Source organism: Pseudophryne corroboree, chromosome 1 (genome assembly GCF_028390025.1).
Source record: "Pseudophryne corroboree isolate aPseCor3 chromosome 1, aPseCor3.hap2, whole genome shotgun sequence".
Taxonomy (NCBI): Eukaryota; Metazoa; Chordata; class Amphibia; order Anura; family Myobatrachidae; genus Pseudophryne; species Pseudophryne corroboree.
The window spans coordinates 896,707,598-896,725,618 of record NC_086444.1 but is presented as its reverse complement, the minus strand read 5'-3'; the positions used below and the strand labels follow the sequence as shown (position 1 = coordinate 896,725,618).

Sequence of the window (18,021 nt, the reverse complement as noted above, 5' to 3'; positions counted from 1 at the left end):
CATATTAGTATTAGCATAAAGTTACAGACACGACTATGGCTAGAGACCCAAGCACAGATGCGGCTGCATCTGACTCAGAATCAGCTCCTAAGGGTTACATTGTTATCCCTACTTCCCATATTGTACTCGTACAAAACCAACCACCCAATGTAAATCCTTTGCAATGCAATAATCATCCTGCAAACAACCACTTTTTGTGGATCCCCTTCCCTGCTAGCACCTTTCCGTGTGCCTTCGCTCCCAGTAGGGTCCCATTTCAGACGTCACTGGAGCCGCTGAATGTCCCAGAGCCACTGACTGTGGATCTTCGTCACGGCCTACTTCTGTGGGGGAAGCCACGGGTTGAATTTTTGGACCGTCTGCCGCATCTTTGGAGGTTCCTGCCTGCAGTGGATGTGAGACCACCTCCCTTGCTACGCCAGTGTCCACAGCTACATGGGCTCCCTGTCTCTACTGCAGATTGCCAGGGCCATTTTTACCGCCTACTAGTGTACCACCACAATCTCACACTGCCCAGACCGCTGCCACAAGAGCAGGACATTCATATATCAGGACTTATATATATCATTTTATTAACATAGTTCATGTTATTCCCATCTCTCTTCATTATGACTGTTATGTGCGCTGTGGTTTTATTGCAATGTCTCTCCTTTTTACACTTCCAAAATTGCTCAACCTGCCAACTGTAACCTTTGTAGTGCTCCCTGGATGGCTGCCTTGCCTGGTACTCTCTAGGGCACACTTGCCTACCTGACCCTCTCCACGAGGGAGAAAATGCTCTGTTCCTGGACTTTCCTGGTAATGTATGATTGCCAGCACCTGTGATGAGCTAGTTAATTGATAAGAAAGGTGTTTCACCACAGGTGATGGCAATCATACATTACCAGGAAAGTCCAGGAACAGAGCATTTTCTCCCTCGTGGAGAAGGTCAGGTAGGCAAGTATGCTCTAGGGCAGGTTGAGTAACCCATGGTATTCTGTTAACTCTCTGTTCATTCTCTCAAGCAGTTCTTTGTCTCATTATGTAGTTGATTCCAGGCATTCCTATTCTGTCCAGTGTGATCCTACCACGCCTCAAATGGTTGCCTCACCTGGATATCTCGTAGGTAGGATGAGTAACCCTGCGACGACCCAAAATGTTTTTTATTTTATATTATATTCTTAATTTCTGTTAAGTTTTGAAAATGGAAACCTATGCATCATGTTATTTTTACCTGTTAAGCTCCTTGAGTCCTACTGGAGAAAGATCGCTACAGTATATAAGATTAATATTATTATTATTATTATTACTACTATTATCAATAATAATAAAAGTAAATCAACTAACAGCTAATGGTACAGCTATGGTACTTCTGAGGAGCAAGATGCCACAATATTTTCATTCAGTCGTCACTTGCAGAGTCTCCATTTCCCAGGGTTACAGGAAAAGAACAATGGTTCACATACTGTACGTCAAATAAACAGAGAAGGTTAGCGGATATACAGTAGATGAGATTAGGGGGATACCCCATCTGTCAAAGCTTGAAGAGAGATAAAATACTAACTAATCAACTCCTAACTGATGTTTTTTAAGCCTGTAAAATGATAGCATTAAAAAATACTCCCCTTATTTTTAACAATCATAACATTTTCCAAATAATTATTTGCATTAAGGCTGTCCATTTGCTAAAACTCCACTTAGCGTGGAATTAAAGCCCCTCCTACTTTGCCGTCTACCGCAATTGTTACTAATAATAGACCCACTGAGGTGAGTGAACGGTACGTCACTCCCTCGGTGATGCAAGCAGACAACACAGACAATGGACTCACCCTTGGGTAGATGTATTATAGCGGCATAGGAGTAGCTATCGCATACCTCCCAACTGTCCCGATTTTCGCGGGACAGTCCCGTTTTTTTGGGTCTGTCCCGCTGTCCCTCCCGCGGGCCGCAGTGTCCCGCGGTGGGTGGGGGCAGTTGGGAGGCTCCTGATCACTCACTGCTCTGCTCAGTTGAGAGCAGAGCAGCGGTCAGTTGAGAGCAGAGCAGCGGTGAATAGACGCTGTGCGCGTGCGCACAGCGTCTATTCCAGTGAGTTAGAGGGAGAGGGGGCATGCCAGCAGGGTAGCTGCTAGAATCAAGTGGGCTAAGGGACCTTTTCCATTTGGGGGAGGAGTTACGACACAAGGGGGAGGAGCTACGCCAGCGGGATAGTTCCTCTACTGTCCACGCCACCAACTATTACCTTTAGTAATTAGGTGGTGAGCGAAGCGGAGCGGAGCGAGCCACCGTGCCCGAAGCGTGGCGAGCGAAGCGAGCCCGCGAGGGTACTTTTCGGGTACCATGTTCGCCCGTAGCTCCTCCCCCTGGTGACGTAGCTCCTCCCCTAGATACGTCACAAGGTCCCTTCAGCCCCTCCGATATAGAACCAACCATGCCAGCAGCTCACAGAGCGCTGGCCATGCCCCCTCAGTGACGAAAACGAAGGCGTGGCTCGCGATCGCGGGACCTCCCGCGAAGCCACGCCCCCTTCTACAAGGCCACGCCCCCTTTTCGGTCGCGGGCGCACTTTGCTTGCCAAGATGTCCCTCCTTCGTCTACTTCAATGTTGGGAGGTATGCTATCGTGAGTGCAGGGAGTGCGGTTGCTACGGGGCCCTGGTCACCTCAAGGGCCCGGCCCTGCACCTGGATATGCTGCCTGCAGAGACCGACCTGTGCCCCGTGTCTTCTCCTCTAACAACAGTGTGCTGCTCCTGCTGCAGGCACAACTGCTGTCAGTGTTACTGATGGCTGTCTCCCCGTTCTCACTGATGCTGAGAGGAGCCGCGGCGTAGCATTGCTTAGCATGGCTCCTCCCAGCATCAGTGAGCATGGAGAGATACTGAGCCTGCCGGATGGGACACAAACCCCACATAAGGAAAAATGTGCTATGGGGCCTCATTAGTCATAGCTAAGCCCCTGTATAGCGGCACTGATTGTGCTGCTATAGCTCTTCCTGCTTTTCCTCTTTCTCGAGCAGTACCGATGATATGTGTTAATATCTCGCTGCTGGAGTGGGTGAGTGAAAGAGCAAAGCCACAGCGCATCAGCCTAGTGCTAATGCACTGTGTCTGACCTCCTGACCAGAACTACTGCGCGAGTGAGATCTCAGCCATCGCGTGATCTCACGTTAGCAGCCCGGACCCCAGCAACTGCCACAGGCGAGCACACATACTGGTGGGTAATACTTGCAGATATGTGAAAAAACTACAAGCAGCAAATGTGTCCATATTGTTTTTTTTAATACATCTGGGTAATTTTCTGTTGCCTTACATTAATATGGTGATGGCACAAATCATTAGGGGGGAGATGTACTAAGCCTGAAAAGTGATAAATTTCACAGTGATAAACTGCCAGACAATCAGCTCCTAACTACCATGTCACTGGCTGTGTTTGAAAAATGACAGTTAGGAGCCGATTGGCTGGTACTTTATCACCGTGATATTTATCACTTTTCAAGGCTTAGTACATCTGGCCCTAGATGTTTGCAGACACCTTTGAGAAAAGTGATTTTTCTCTACGGCTTGTTGTTAGTGACAAGTAGCACTTAATAGTACAGTACATTAGACACTTCAGAGGTCTACTCATGAAGCAGTGAAGAGTGTGGAGAACTAGTGAGCCAGTGGAGAAGTTGCCCATGGCAACCAATCAGCATTGAAGTAACACTTATGATTTGCATACTATACAATTGTACGGAGCAGCTGATTGGTTGCCATGGGCAACATCTCCACTGGTTCACTTCTCACTTTTCACTGCTTCGTGAATAGACCCCTTACCACCTCTACTGATATCTCCCACTCTATCTCAGTAGTCCTGTCCTGTGCAGCTGCAGCAGAGAGATTCTTATTTTAAACAAACTTTATTAACAACCAGCCCAAGTTGAGAGAGCTCACTCCCTGCTGCTACAGTGAGGAGAAGCAGTTATAGCATACCTCCCAACTGTCCCGATTTTCGCGGGACAGTCCCGTTTTTTGGAGACTGTCCCGCTGTCCCACCCGCGGGCCGCAGTGTCCCGCGGTGGGGGGGGGGGGGGGCAGTTGGTAGGCTCTGTCTCTCGCTGCCCTGCTTAGCAAAGCAGCGGTGAATAGACGCTGTGCGCATGCGCACAGCGTCTATTCACTGGAGTCCGAGGGAGAGGGGGCATGCCAGCGGCTCACAGAGCGCTGGGCATGCCCCCTTAGTGACAAAAACAGGGGCGTGGCTCGCGATCGCGGGTCTTCCCTGAAGCCACGCCCCTTTACCTAGGCCACACCCCTTTTCCGGGAGCGCGCGCCACGAAGCCGCGCGTGTGTTTCGCTTGCACCAAGTTCAAAGTTGGGAGGTATGGTTATAGGCAGCTATAGGTGACAAAGTCAGCGCTGGAACAGACATAAGTAACCTGAGTCTTCTTTAGTAACAGCTGAGACACTTAGCACTGCCATCTAGCCAGTGCTTAAAGTGGTCCTAGAGAGGTGGTGGAACTCACCCCCCCCCACCCCCCTCCCCAGCGCCCATGCAATAAAGGTATCGTAGGTACTGTAGGCGTGCGGCCCCAAAAGGGGCGTGGTCTAAAAAGAAAGGGGCGTAGTCACACAATAGTAATAATGCCCACAGTAGTAGCACCCCTAATACACATAATGCTGTCAGCAGTAGCGCCCCTTTTACAATGCCCACAGTAGTAGTGCTCCTTATGCAATGTCCACTGTACTGGTAGTGCCCACAGTGGTAGTGCCCCTTATCTAGAGCCCATAGTAGTGGTGCCCCTTATGCAATGCCCCCAGTAGTAGTGCCCTTTATGTCCCCAGGAGTGATGCCCCTTATGAAGTGCCCCCTTTACAATGCCCTCATTAGTAGTGCCCCCATTAGAATGCCCCTGTGTAGTATTGCCCCCAGTAGTAATGTTGCCTGTAGTAATGCCCCCAGTCGTTTAGCCCATGTAGTTTGCCCCAAGTAGTAATGCCTCCAGTAGTTTAGCCCCTATAGTTATGCCCCCCTGTAGTATGCCCCCTGTAGTTTAGCCCCCCTATAGTTTAGCCCCCCTGTAGTAATGCCCCCAATAGTTTAGCCCCCAGTAGTTTAGCCCCCAGTAGTAATGCGCCACAGTAGTAATGCCCCAAGTAGTAATGCGCCCCTGTAGTTTGCCCCCAGTAGTAATGCGACGCTGTAGTTTGCCCCCAGTAGTTTAGCCCCCAGTAGTAATGCGCCCCTGTAGTTATGCCCCCAGTATTAATGCGCCCCTGTAGTTATGCCCCCAGTATTAATGCACCCCTGTAGTTTGACCCTGTAGTTTAGCCCCATGTAGTTTGCCCCCAGTAGTTTGCCCTAAGTAGTAATGCCTCCTTGTAGTATAGCCCCCAGTAGCTTGCTCCCAATAGATTGCCCTCTGTGGTTATCCCCCTGTAGCTTGCCCCCTGTGATTATGCCCCTGTAGCTTGCCCCATGTAGATTACCCCCAGTGGTTAGCCACCCGTAGCCGCGCTGCTAATAGTCACACATGTTTTTTTTTTAAATCCACCATACTTACCAAGCCCCGCTCCCGCGTCCGCGTCCAACCGCTGTGATCTCCTGGCGTCTGGCTCCCCAGCACCATGAGAGAGACGTCATGACATCCCTCTCATAGCGCGCACTGAGCGGGAGCCGGAGCTCAGTACTGAGCTCCTGCCACCAGCTTCCGCTATGCAGGGAGAGCCGGGCGCCGCTGGTAACAAAATCTCAGCGGATGCCCAGCATCTCCCTGTGCGGCGTCAGTACACATAGGGTGAGGTGAGCCGGAGGAGGCGCAACTGCGTTCCGTCTCCAAGTGGAGCTGACGGAACACAGCTCCGCCCCGTTCCGGCTCACTTTAACCCCTGCATCTAGCACTCACTTAGTGCAGGCAGCCAAAATGCAGAGAAATACCTTTAGTGCATATCGAGAAGTGATATTTGCAGGGATTTTCCCTGCATTTTTCGTTTAGACCCCTTATCTCAGCTTATTACATGGACCTCTAAAGGGGGGTACTCACGGGAGAGATGTGTGCTGAACGATCTTAACACAGACCGCTCAGCACACATCTCTCACCCCGCTCAGCACAGCGCGATGTGCTGAGCGAGGGGGAAAGCCGACGGGGGGCCGCTCACTTCACACAACGGTGAAGTGAGCGACCCGCTAGATTGAGCCTGCATGCAGCTCAATCTAGCATCGGCGATAGCGATGCGCGGGGCCGCGCATCGCTATCGCTGGAGGGCATACACACGGCAGATCCGTGCTTAAAATCTAAGCAATCTAGCAAGATTGCTTAGATTTTAAGCACGGATCTCTCCGTGTGTACCCCCCTTTAGTGTCTAATCACGCCCACTATATTCCCAACAATAACTGTCAAATCCCTCTCTACAGTTTTCGGCTTTATTTAATCCTTCTTGAATGCTAAGATGGTGGCCAAGCTCTGAATTAGGTCGCCTACCTTTATATGACTTTTCTTTACTATGTAATTAGCTTAACTGGTTTAAATATTCAATTTAAATATTCTATGCATTGAAGTGGCTATCTATAGGTATCTTATCCTTTAACTTATTATAAGTGGTGCAGTCTGATTTTAGAGCATTAAGTACTTGCCGTCTCCTGAGAAGTAAATCCAGCCATGTAAATGTGTTAATGTACTTGTATGCTGGTGACCTTGGTTCAAATCTCAGCGTTGAGTCACTGTGCTTACCTAGGCCCGCCCCCAGGCACACAATACTAGAAACTATGCCTGAAAGAATATGCAGAAAACATCCTAAGAATTGTATATAAGCTAAGTGATCTCATATATGGACCTTGCTAGAAAAGATTTCAATGCAGCCCTTAAGGGAGGAATACTCATATATTGACGTTTTAACATTCTCCTTTCAGATAGTTCAGTTTAGAGGAAATATTGCACTGACTATAGTGTATATATGTTGTTATAAAATTACCACTTTTCCTTGATTCTGAAAGATGAACAAATCAAATTCTCCTTTGCTACTTTAAAAAAACAAAACAAAAAAACATATTAAATACTCAAAGGGTACATTTGCTGAATGGAAATGCCCTGTAAAGCTTCTTTAATTATTTAAATACATATTCTAGTAGTTATTAGAATTATTCAACTCCCCCCACACCGTCCAGCAGGGACGTGCAGTCAGGGGAGGCAGTGCCTCCCCGTCATTAATGATTAAAATAATACAAAGAAGACTCATTAAGACACATATTCTGTGTCATATGTATCCTCTTTATATTATTCTAATCATTTTAGTCCATTTAATTAGTTTGGGAGGCACTGATAGCAAGTGCCTCCTGTAGACAGTGGGAACTGGGACAAAGCGGGGGGCGGGACCAAGTGCTGGGCTATAAAAGCCCATTAGAAAAAGAGGGGAAAGCTGCACTTATTCAAGTGCCTCGCTGGCGGGGAAAGCACGCCCCTGCCAGCGAGGCACATGTGATTGGACAGCGGATCCAGTGCTGGATCCGCTGGTCCGATTACACATACACGACGCAGAGAAACAGCGTCGGGACCCAGCAGTTACTGTTGTAGCTGTCACGGATCACTACAGCAGCGGCGGCCCCGGGAAGCCCAGACCAGGAGTACATGCGGCGGCAGTGGCCAGCACTCTTCCCTCTCGTTCCTCCTCCTCCACCCTCCCAGCCAGCAGCAGCAGCGCCTACACTCTGGCCTGCACAGGGCACATCTCAGGTGAGGAAGGGGAGCAGATGGAGATATATATATAAAAAAAATGTGCCTCCCCAGCCAAAGACCTCACTGCACATCACTGCTGTACAGTGCATCCGGAAAGAATTCACAGTGCTTCACTTTTTCCACATTTTGTTATGTTACAGCCTTATTCCAAAATGGAATAAATTTATTTTTTTCCTCAAATTTCTACACACAATACCCCATAATGACAACATGAAAAAAGTTTTTTTTTAGACTTTTGTAAATTTTTGCTAATCTATTAAAAATAAAAAACTAAGTATTCACAGCCTTTGCTATGAAGCTCAAAAGTGCATCCTGTTTCCACTGATCATCCTTCAGATGTTCCTACAGCTTAATTGGAGTCCACCTTTGGTGAATTCAGTTGATTGGACATGATTTGGAAAGGCACACACCTGTCTATATAAGGTCCCACACTTGACAGTGCATGTGTGAGCACAAACCAAGCATAAAGTCAAAGGAATTGTCTGTAGATCTCCGAGACAGTATTGTCTTGAGGCACAATTCTGGGGAAGGGTACAGAAAAATATCTGCTGCTTTGAAGGTCCCAATGAGCACAGTGGCCTCCATCATCCGTAAATGAAAGAAGTTCGGAACTACAAGGACACTTCCTAGAGCTGGACGGCCATCTAATCTGGGCAATCAGGGGAGAAGGGTCCTAGTCAGGGAGGTGACCAAGAACCCGATGGTCACTCTCTCATAGCTACAGCATTCCTCTGTGGAGAGAGGAGAACCTTCCAGAAGTGCAACCATCTCTGCAGCAATCCACCAATCAGGCCTGTATGGTAGAGTGGCCAGATGGAAGCCACTCCTTAGTAAAAAGAACATGGCAGCCCGCCTAGAGTTTTCCAAAATGCACCTGAAGGACTCTCAGACCATGGGAAACTAAATTCTCTGGTCTGATGAGACAAAGATTGAACTCTTTGGTGTGAATACCAGGCGTCATGTTTGGATGAGACCAAGCACTGCTCATCACCAGGCCAATACCATCCCTACAGTGAAGCATCATGCTATGGGGATATTTTTCAGTGGTAGGAATTAGGAGACTAGTCAGGATAGAGAAAAAGATGAATGCAACAATGTACAGAGACATCCTGGATGAAAACCTGCTCCAGAGCGCTGTTGACCTCAGACTGGGGCGACGGTTCATCTTTCAGCAGGACAACGACCTTAAGCACACAGCCAATTTATCAAAGGAGTGGCTTCAGGACAACTCTGTGTATGTCCTTGAGTGGCCCAGCCAGAGCCCAGACTTGAATCCTATTTGACATCTCTGGAGAGCTCTGAAAATGGCAGTGCACCAACGCTTCCCATCCAACCTGATGGAGCTTGAGAGGTGCTGCAAAGAGGAATAGGCGAAACTGCCACAAAGATAGGTATGCCAAGCTTGTGGCATAATATTCAAAAAGACTTGAGGCTGTAATTGCTGTCAAAGGTACATCAACACAGTATTGAGCAAAGGCTGTGAATACTTATGTACATGTGATTTTTATTTTTTTTATTTTTAATAACTTTGCAGAAATCTCAAAACTTTTTTCACGTTGTCATTATGGGGTATTGTGTGTAGAATTTTGAGGGAAAAAATGAATTTGTTCCATCTTGGAATAAGGCTGTAACACAACAAAATGTGGAAAAAGTGAAGCGCTGTGAATACTTTAAGGATGCACTGTATATAGTCAGAGTCGGAGACCATCAGCTAAGAAATCAAACAAGCAAATGGTCAAGGCAGGTGGCAAAGAAGTGAAATTGTAAGCTAGCACTGGTTCACGCTTTTAGCAGTATAAAGTAGTCTATAAACAGTAAGGGTTGGGGCAACAGCAAACAGTAATCATAAACAATATGACAGCAGGATAAAATAATAAGCAGATTAGTTAAAAATGAGTCAATCAGGAGAACAGCTAGAACAAGAGCTAACAGTTGGATGCTGTAACAGCTTCTCAATAAGGTGCTGCCAAAACCTCGAAATTGCCTGTTTTTGGAATTTGTGTGCATTTCCCATATGAAACTAAGCACCGAAATGTAATGCATTCTGGGTCTTGGATGTGGAGGGTAGCCTGTGGGCTACCCTATGGGCAATTAGAACCCTCCAAGCACCCCCTGTGGCTGCCACGTTCATCTGGGCATGCAGCAGTCTCAACATCGAAAAGGGCAACTCTTATCAGAAGAGCTGTCCTTTGCGATATTAATTGCATATGTAAGTACATATGCGATTAGTATAGACACGGTAAGTGGTGGGATGTACCACATTGCCAAAGCGATGCTTAGTACATCCCGTCCTAAGACCCCTGTTGCCACTATAAAAGGCATGCAGCTTTAAAAGAGATTGAATTCATAATGATAAAGTCTGATTAGTGACAGTACTGAGTCTGACACTACTCCTGACAATGCCCAATGAAGAGGTGATCTCGGGGGCACAGGGAAAACCTTAGGGACAACTGAATAGACTGACCCCAGGATGCGAAAGCTTTAGATTTGTAATTTCAATGTCTACTGAAATACATGAGGACTTTGTCACTAAGGGCCTTATTCAGAGTTGCACACAATGCTGATTTTCATGTAGTGGAGCAATTTATTTTCAATAAAAAATTCTAAAAAGTCCTATGGTGCATGCGTTGTACAGAGTACATTCAAAGGCATTGTTGCAATTGGGACAGATGGTTTCTTGGGTGGTGACTAGAAAGTAACATAACTATGATGTGATAGGGAAGTGTTGTGGGTGTGTCAGTGAAAGCCGCTGCATTGGTCTGCTTATAAGAACAGTGTCACCAGGTGACCACCCAACCACCCCAGCCCAGAATGATCCATTGCCAAACAAGGCAGATTAAAATTGGTTATGCATTATTTAATCTGAGAAAAGTGTATGTGCCCATTCCTTATATCAACTGGTTCTATAAAGGTTTAGTAGACCTGTATCGCTCCATATGTAAACTACAATTGTTAGTAAAACTGAATGTACATAGCACTGTTCCAGTGATCTAACTACTGAGCTTGAGATGAATGACTAAGCTAGACATGGGTGGTGAGTAAAAGGATCTGCTGAGTTAGATGCTTAGAGAGTGCATCTTCACCATATTACTTGCCTACTTTCCCAGACTGGCTGGTGAGTAAGATGATCTCTTGAGTCAGATACATGTAAGAGTGTATCTTCACCATATTACTAGCCTATTTTCCCAGACTGGCTGGTAAATAAGATGATCTCCTCCTGAGTCAGATGAATGAAAGAGTGCATCTTTACCATATTACTTGCCTACTTTTCCAAACTGGGTTCTGAGTAAGAGGATCAGCTGAGTTAGATGCCTGAGAGAGTGCATATTCACTATAGCACATGCCTACTTTCCCAGACAGGGCGGTGAGTAAGATGATCTCCTGAGTTAGATGCTTGAGAGAGTGCATCTTCACCAGATTACTTGCCTACTTGCCCATACTCTGTGGTGAGTAAGGTGATCTCTTGAGTTAGATGCTTGAGAGAGTGCATCTTCACTGTATCACATGCCTACTTTATCAGACTGGGTGGTGAGTAAGAAGATCTGCTGAGTCAGATGCATGAGAGAGTGCATCTTCACCATATTACTTGCCTACTTTCCCAGACTGATTGGTAAATATGATGATCTCCTAAGTTAGATGCATGAGAGAGTGCATCTTTCACCAGATTACTTGCCTACTTGCCCAGACTGGGTGGTAAGTAAGATGATCTCCTAAGTTAGATACATGAGAAAGTGAATCTTCACCAGATTACTTGCCTACTTTCTCCGACTGGGGGGTGAGTAAGATGATCTCCTGAGTCAGATGCTTGAGTAACTTCACCAGATTACTTGCCTACTTGCCCAGACTGGGTGGTAAGATGATCTCCTGAGTCAGGTGCATGAGAGAGTACATCTTCACCATATTACCTGCCTTACTTTCTCAGAACATTCGAGAAACTCATGTGTTTTAGGCGTCATCCCAGATTTCCGGGAGAGTTTGGTCACTGTCCTAAATATTGCTTCTTCTTCTTCTTGTAAAGAGGGTAGATTGGGTCACTTCATTCATCTTCTTGTGACTAATTTCTTGTAACTTGAAAATTTCACATTTGCACACCAGAGGGCAGGTCCAGGATGCAAATTTTCCCTACTTGCTCCTTAGTATTGCTCTCATGGACTAAAAAGTAGGCAGATATGGCCTTTATCATCCCACAACTGGAATGGAGGCTACACAGCAATAATCATTTCATGCCCCCAAAAGAGAAAATTAATTAGTGTACTGTACTAGTCTTTTGAGTCTGCAGCTGGAAAATCTAGAAGGCTTATCCAGGGACAGGTTATGAGAGCAGGGGTCCCATGTGCAATATCCGGGTTGGACACTCTCACGCTGGTGCATGCGCTGATGACTAGCATTATTCCAGACTGTACAGCGCATCTGCAATGTCTCTTGGGAAATGACACAGGGTAAGTTGATTTAATGGGTACACCGCACATCTTGCATCCATTATAGATATGCTACTGGGTTTACCTAAACCAAAGTCTACAGGGATAAGGGGCATATTTACTAAAGCTTCTAAAAAATGGAGAAATGATAGACAGAATCTGATTGGTTGCTATGGTCAACATCACTATTTTTTATTTTTAGAATATTTAATAAATCTACCCATAGTAATGGATGAAGTTGTTTATGACATTCCAATGTCCAACATTTATCATATATTATTTATTATACCATAAATATTTGAAAACTTTAGAAGCTGTTTTATACACCACTTAGGTTAAATGTCATTTTCTGCCTTCATCATTAAATGATCTGGAGGTACGAACTGAAGTATGTTACATCTGCTGTGTTTTCAACTGGAGAAAACAGCACACAGGCTTCAGCAAGACATAGCAGAGAATCCTGGAACAGAGTAATAATTTAAAAAGGCTATTGAGGTAAGTGTATAAAAATAGCTCAAGATAAAATGATATAATCTAGGACATCTGTATTTAGGTTTCTTTGCGCCATATTTTCTTATTAATCCCTGTGTCCTCCTTGAACTGTCCACATTTGTGTTCTTGTAGGATATTTTCACTTTCATTCAGGACATCATTATTTTAAAGTGGCCAGTTTTGAGGAACACAGGAGCCCAACCTCTATTCTTTGATGTAGACATGGCATCACAAAACCTACAGTAACTAATAAAAAAAAAGCTGTCAGGCATATGTACTGTATACATGCTTTTCTTTGTGCCATCCTAGCTGGTGGCTCCAAAAACTGTTACTTTTTAATATTCCTCTTTATTTGACTTTCCTTCATGTTTGATGGAAATCTTTTTTCCAAATACCAGTGGCAGCCAGCCATTCAGCAGATTCCAAAGAAATATGGTCTCTGCAAATATAGATTTGGCATGAAAAATAAAGCTATAACGAAAACAAAATCCTTTTATTTTTCTGCTTTGTCTCATCATTGTGGTGCAAATTCTCTGTTGATGAAACCTCTCCTTTTTACTGAGAGCTTTATTGTCAACAGAGTTTGCTTAGTGTTGTGAAGTTCTTAAACACAGCACTTTTATTATGCTTTAGATGTAGAGATGTGAAGTAGCAAGCAATAACAAGATGAATATATTCTTAACACCGCATAGTAAATATTGTTGGAATTTTTTTGCAAAAAAAAAAAAGTCTATCAGGTTATCCGTCTGTCATGGTGTGTACTGTATAGATTGATTTCTAACCCCAAAATGTATTTTCTTGCTCATAGTCTGAGGGGGATTGGTATTGAGATAGCTGAGATCCTGATGGGCGGTATTTTAACCGCATACCATCTGGGGAGCCCTGTGGTTAATGTGAGGCCCTCAGGGGCTTAATTATTAATAGCAACTGTGATTTTCTGAGGATTTCCACATGATCTAAGTATCCCCATAATGTATTAATGGGGTGCTGCAGCAGATGTCTCAATATCTGCTGTCGCCTCTGCTTTTTGATTGGCACAGCAGTCCCTATATAAATATATGTGGACTGTAATGTTGATAAATTCTTCATCATGACTTTGGATAGCTAATTACACTTTTGACGGATTTAGCCATTCACAGTTTTTCACAGAGAGGAAACCTTCATGACTTTTGATAGCTATGCAATTAATTTAGTGATCGCTTACGCAATTAATTTACTTTTGGGTTCAGTCACAGAAGGTTCCCTCTCTGTGAAAAACTGTGAATGGCTAAATCTGTCAAAAATGTAATTAGCTATCCAAAGTCATGATGAAGAATTTATCAATATTACAGTCCACATATATTTATATAGGGACTGCTGTGCCGATCAAAAAGCAGAGGCGACAGCAGATATTGAGACATCTGCTGCTACACCCCATTAATACATTAGGGGGATACTTAGAGTGACTGAACCCGAAAGTAAATTAATTGCATAGCGTAAGCGATCACTTTACATTTTACAGTTCAGTGGAACAGCTCTCAGGTGTACCCGGCAGCCGCTGACAGCAGCGGCAGGACAAGACACCGGGAGCGGCCAAATCTGACAGTCGGATTTGGCCGCTCTTTTGAATAGGGGTTGTCGGGTCCATTCCGACATCTGCATGTCGGAATGGACCCGACTCTTATTGAATATACCCCAATGTCTGCCACACAGGGCGAGAAATCTGCGGACGCTTCTGCATCATGCAGTGCTTGCACTAAGGATTTACCTGAGGGAGACGTTGTACCTGATGGTTTCTGTACTGGGTGCCATACATCTCCCAGTCAGCCCGCAGTTCCTGTAGCCAATCAGGAGCCACCTTGGGCAGCTTTCTCAAGTATGCTGAATACGCTTGTGACATGTCTTACGCCTCCTGTGGGACCTCCTGTGTCTTTGCAGCCACATATTCTCCCTGTAGTTAATCTGTCCTGGGCGGTCACTCTGTCTACCCAGATACAACAATTAAATCAATCTTTGGTGAGACAAAAGTCTACCCCACATCCCTCTGGGGTCAAGGGATCATCTAAGTGGTCCGCTTCCTCCTCACAATCCACTAATATTTCAGATAATTCTTCTGATGAGGATGGGGAATATACTGATCCGTCAGACACTGATACCGTTGCTTCTGACGAGGAACCTACAACTCAGGTTCATGTTCCTGACCTAGAGGAGGCTATTAAGCTGATTCTACAAATTGATGATGAGGTAGATCCCACTACTGCATCTAAGAAACCTGATAAGTTCAAACGTCAGAAGGTTACTAAAGTAGTCTTACCACATTCTGACCATTTAATCGACATACGTCAGGAATCCTGGTCTTCTCCAGGAAAGAAATTCTCCCTATCTAAAAAGATGCTAGCTCTTTATCCTATTCCTGCGGAGTTGAGTAACAAGTGGGAAAATCCACTGCCGGTGGACTCTCATGTCGCCCTTCTTGTGGTGTTATCTACTCTGCCTGTCACCACTGTCACCTCACTGAAGTAACAGACGGATAAGCGTGTGGAGGGATGCCTGAAGTCTATTTACTCCCTTACCGGTGCTGTACATAGACCCACTATAGCAGCCTCCTGGGCTGCAAAAGGAATTGAAGTATGGGTTCAGGCATTAGAGGACGAGCTGCCTCAGGATATTTCTGACACTGCCAGACAATATCTGTCTCATATTACCACCGCCTCCCACTATATTCAGGAGGCATCCACTGAGGCAGGTGTAATGGCGGCCAAGGCGTCTACTACATCTATACTGGCTCACTTTCTGTGGTTGAGGTCCTTGAATGTGGACCTGGACTCCAAAAAGACCTTGGAGGTGCTCCCTTTTAAGGGAGACATCCTATTTGTGAAGGATCTGAACAAGATTATGACTGACTTTGCGACTGCTAAGACTGTGTTTCTCCCAAGTACTAATCCTTCTGCTCCTAAGGCTAAGACTACCACTTTTCATTCTTTTCAACCTCCAGGGAAAGCAAAAGGTCAGGCATACCCGAGACAGGCTCGTGCTTCCAAATCCACTAAGCCCAAACCTAAACAATCCTGGGCCGCCCGTCAGCCTGCTTCCAAACAAGACAGGCCTGCTGCATGGCGGGGGATCCCAGGGTAGGAGGTCGACTTCTGCAGTTCACCAAGACCTGGTTAAAGACCACTTTGGACACCTGGGTGCGGGAAGTTGTCTCTCATAGGTACGCAGTTTCTTTCAAGAGATGGTCCCCTTGCCGGTTCTGCACGACGGTTATCCCTTCAGATCCATTGAAAGTGCAAGCTCTACACCTGGTTGTGCGATCGCTCCAGGACACAGGAGTGGTAGTGCCCGTACCTCTGTCCCAAAGAGGCAGGGGATACTATTTGACCCTGTTTCTAGTCCCGAAACCCAGTGGGTCTTTCCGGCCTATACTCAACCTCAAATCACTGAACACATTTGTGAGAGTGTCCAAGTTTCATATGGAAACACTGGGCTCGATTGTACTGGCCATGGAACCTGGAGATTATATGGTATCCCTGGACATACAGGATGCTTACCTGCATATACCTATTGCCATATCGCATCATTAATATCTGCGGTTTGCTATTGGCAACCTACATTATCAGTTCCAGGCTCTGCCATTTGGATTGGCCACGGCCCCTCAGGTCTTCACCAAGGTCATGGCTGTGATGATGGCCATTCTCCGCCATCAGGGAATCAGGATCCTGCCGTATCTAGATGACTTGCTGATCCTGGCGAACTCCAAAGATGATGTTCTCAGACATCTGGAACTAATGGTCCTATTCCTACAAGGCCATGGGTGCCTCATCAACAGGAAAAAGTCCTCTCTGGTCCCTGCTCGGAGCATGGTGCACCTGGGGGCACTGTTGGACACATACAACCAAAGATTGTTTCTATCTCCAGAGAAAGTCCTGAAACTTCAGAACAGGATCAGATACTTCCTCTCTCGCCTAAGAGTGTCGATACACTCGGTGATGCAAGTACTAGGCCTCACGGTGTTGGCTTTCGACATGGTGGAGTACGCTCAATTTCATTCCCGCCCTCTCCAGAGGTTAATCCTTTCTAAGTGGGACGGCCTGTCTCACCGGATCAGATCTCAAATGATCTCCTTGACTCTGGAGGTTCATCTGCCATTGAGCTGGTGGCTACAGGACCAACAGTTGAGCAGGGGCTGCCCCTTCTGGATCCCAAACTGGGTCCTACTGACTACGGACGCCAGTCTATGGGGTTGGGGTGTGGTGCTAGAGCAATACTTTCTCCAGGGTCGGTGGACCAAGGAGGAATCTCTCCTCCCGATAAACATTCTGGAGTTGCGGGCAGTGTTCAATGCTTTGACTCTTGCCCTGCCTTTGATACAGAACAGGCCTGTTCAAGTACAATCAGACAATGCAACCATCGTGGCACTCAAAGCCACATGGCAATGATGGAAGTGTCAAAAATCCTTCGTTGGGCGGAACTCCATCTGTCAGCAATATCGGCAGTGTTCATTCCCGGTGTCCTCAACTGGGAAGCGGATTTCCTCAGTCGTCAGGACGTACACGCCAGAGAGTGGAGTCTTCATCCGGAAGACTTTCAACTCCTAATGTACAAGTGGGGCCTACCAGATGTAGATCTGATGGCACAATCACAAGGTTCCGGTCTTCGGATCAAGGACAAGGGATCTTCAAGCAGCATTCGTGGATGCACTGGCAATTCCATGGAACTTTCGGGTACCATGCGTGTTCCCTCCAGTGTCACTTCTGCCCAGGGTACTACGAAAGTTAAAGCAAGAAAGAGGAATACCACAATACTATTTCTAGCCGCTCCAGCGGGGCGCAGGCAGCATTGATTCTCAGACCTGCAGGGTCTATCGATCGAGCATCCTCCTCTACTTCCTCAACTCCCAGACCTCCTCGTTCAGGGCCCTTGTGTCTACCCGAACCTGGTCAGACTGGCTTTGACGGCGTGGCTCTTGAAGCTTCACTCCTGAGGACCAAAGGATTCTCTGAGGCAGTTATCCAAACTATGCTGAAGGCCCGCAAACCGGCTTCTGCACGGATTTATTACAGGGTCTGGAATTCTTACTTCACCTGGTGTGCTGCTATGAATTACGATGCATACAATTTCAGAACTTCCAGACTTTTGGCTTTTCTGCAACAAGGCTTAGACTTAGGCCTTCATCTGGCCTACCTCAAGGTTCATATTTCTGCCTTGTTGGTGTGGTTTCAGAGAAAGATTGCATCTATTCCTGACATTCATACTTTCACTCAAGGCGTTTTACAGATTCAGACTCCCTCTGTCCCTCCTGTGGCTCCATGGGATCTGTCTTGAATGCCCTACAAGAATCTCCATTTGAACCTCTTGAGTCTGTGGACCTTAAATATCTTACACTTAAGGTCATGTTTCTGCTTGCTATTGCCTCTGCTAGGAGAGTGTCAGACTTAGGAGCT

At 46.1% G+C, this 18,021-nt stretch overlaps 1 protein-coding gene across 4 annotated transcripts in view; it reads left to right on the top strand.

Annotated features, from left to right (window-relative positions):
• Window positions 1–18,021, top strand: part of PRSS12 (serine protease 12) — a 363,418-nt gene that overhangs the window by 29,122 nt on the left and 316,275 nt on the right. Inside the window, exon 1 of one of the 4 annotated variants that reach the window (XM_063920222.1) lies at window positions 2,522–2,591. The exons of the other annotated variants lie outside the window; for them this stretch is intronic. Within the exon in view, the coding sequence (XP_063776292.1) occupies window positions 2,582–2,591 (10 nt within the window). The 5' untranslated portion in view covers window positions 2,522–2,581. Of the gene's footprint in view, window positions 1–2,521; window positions 2,592–18,021 lie in introns of those variants that run through there. 4 annotated transcript variants of the gene reach the window in all.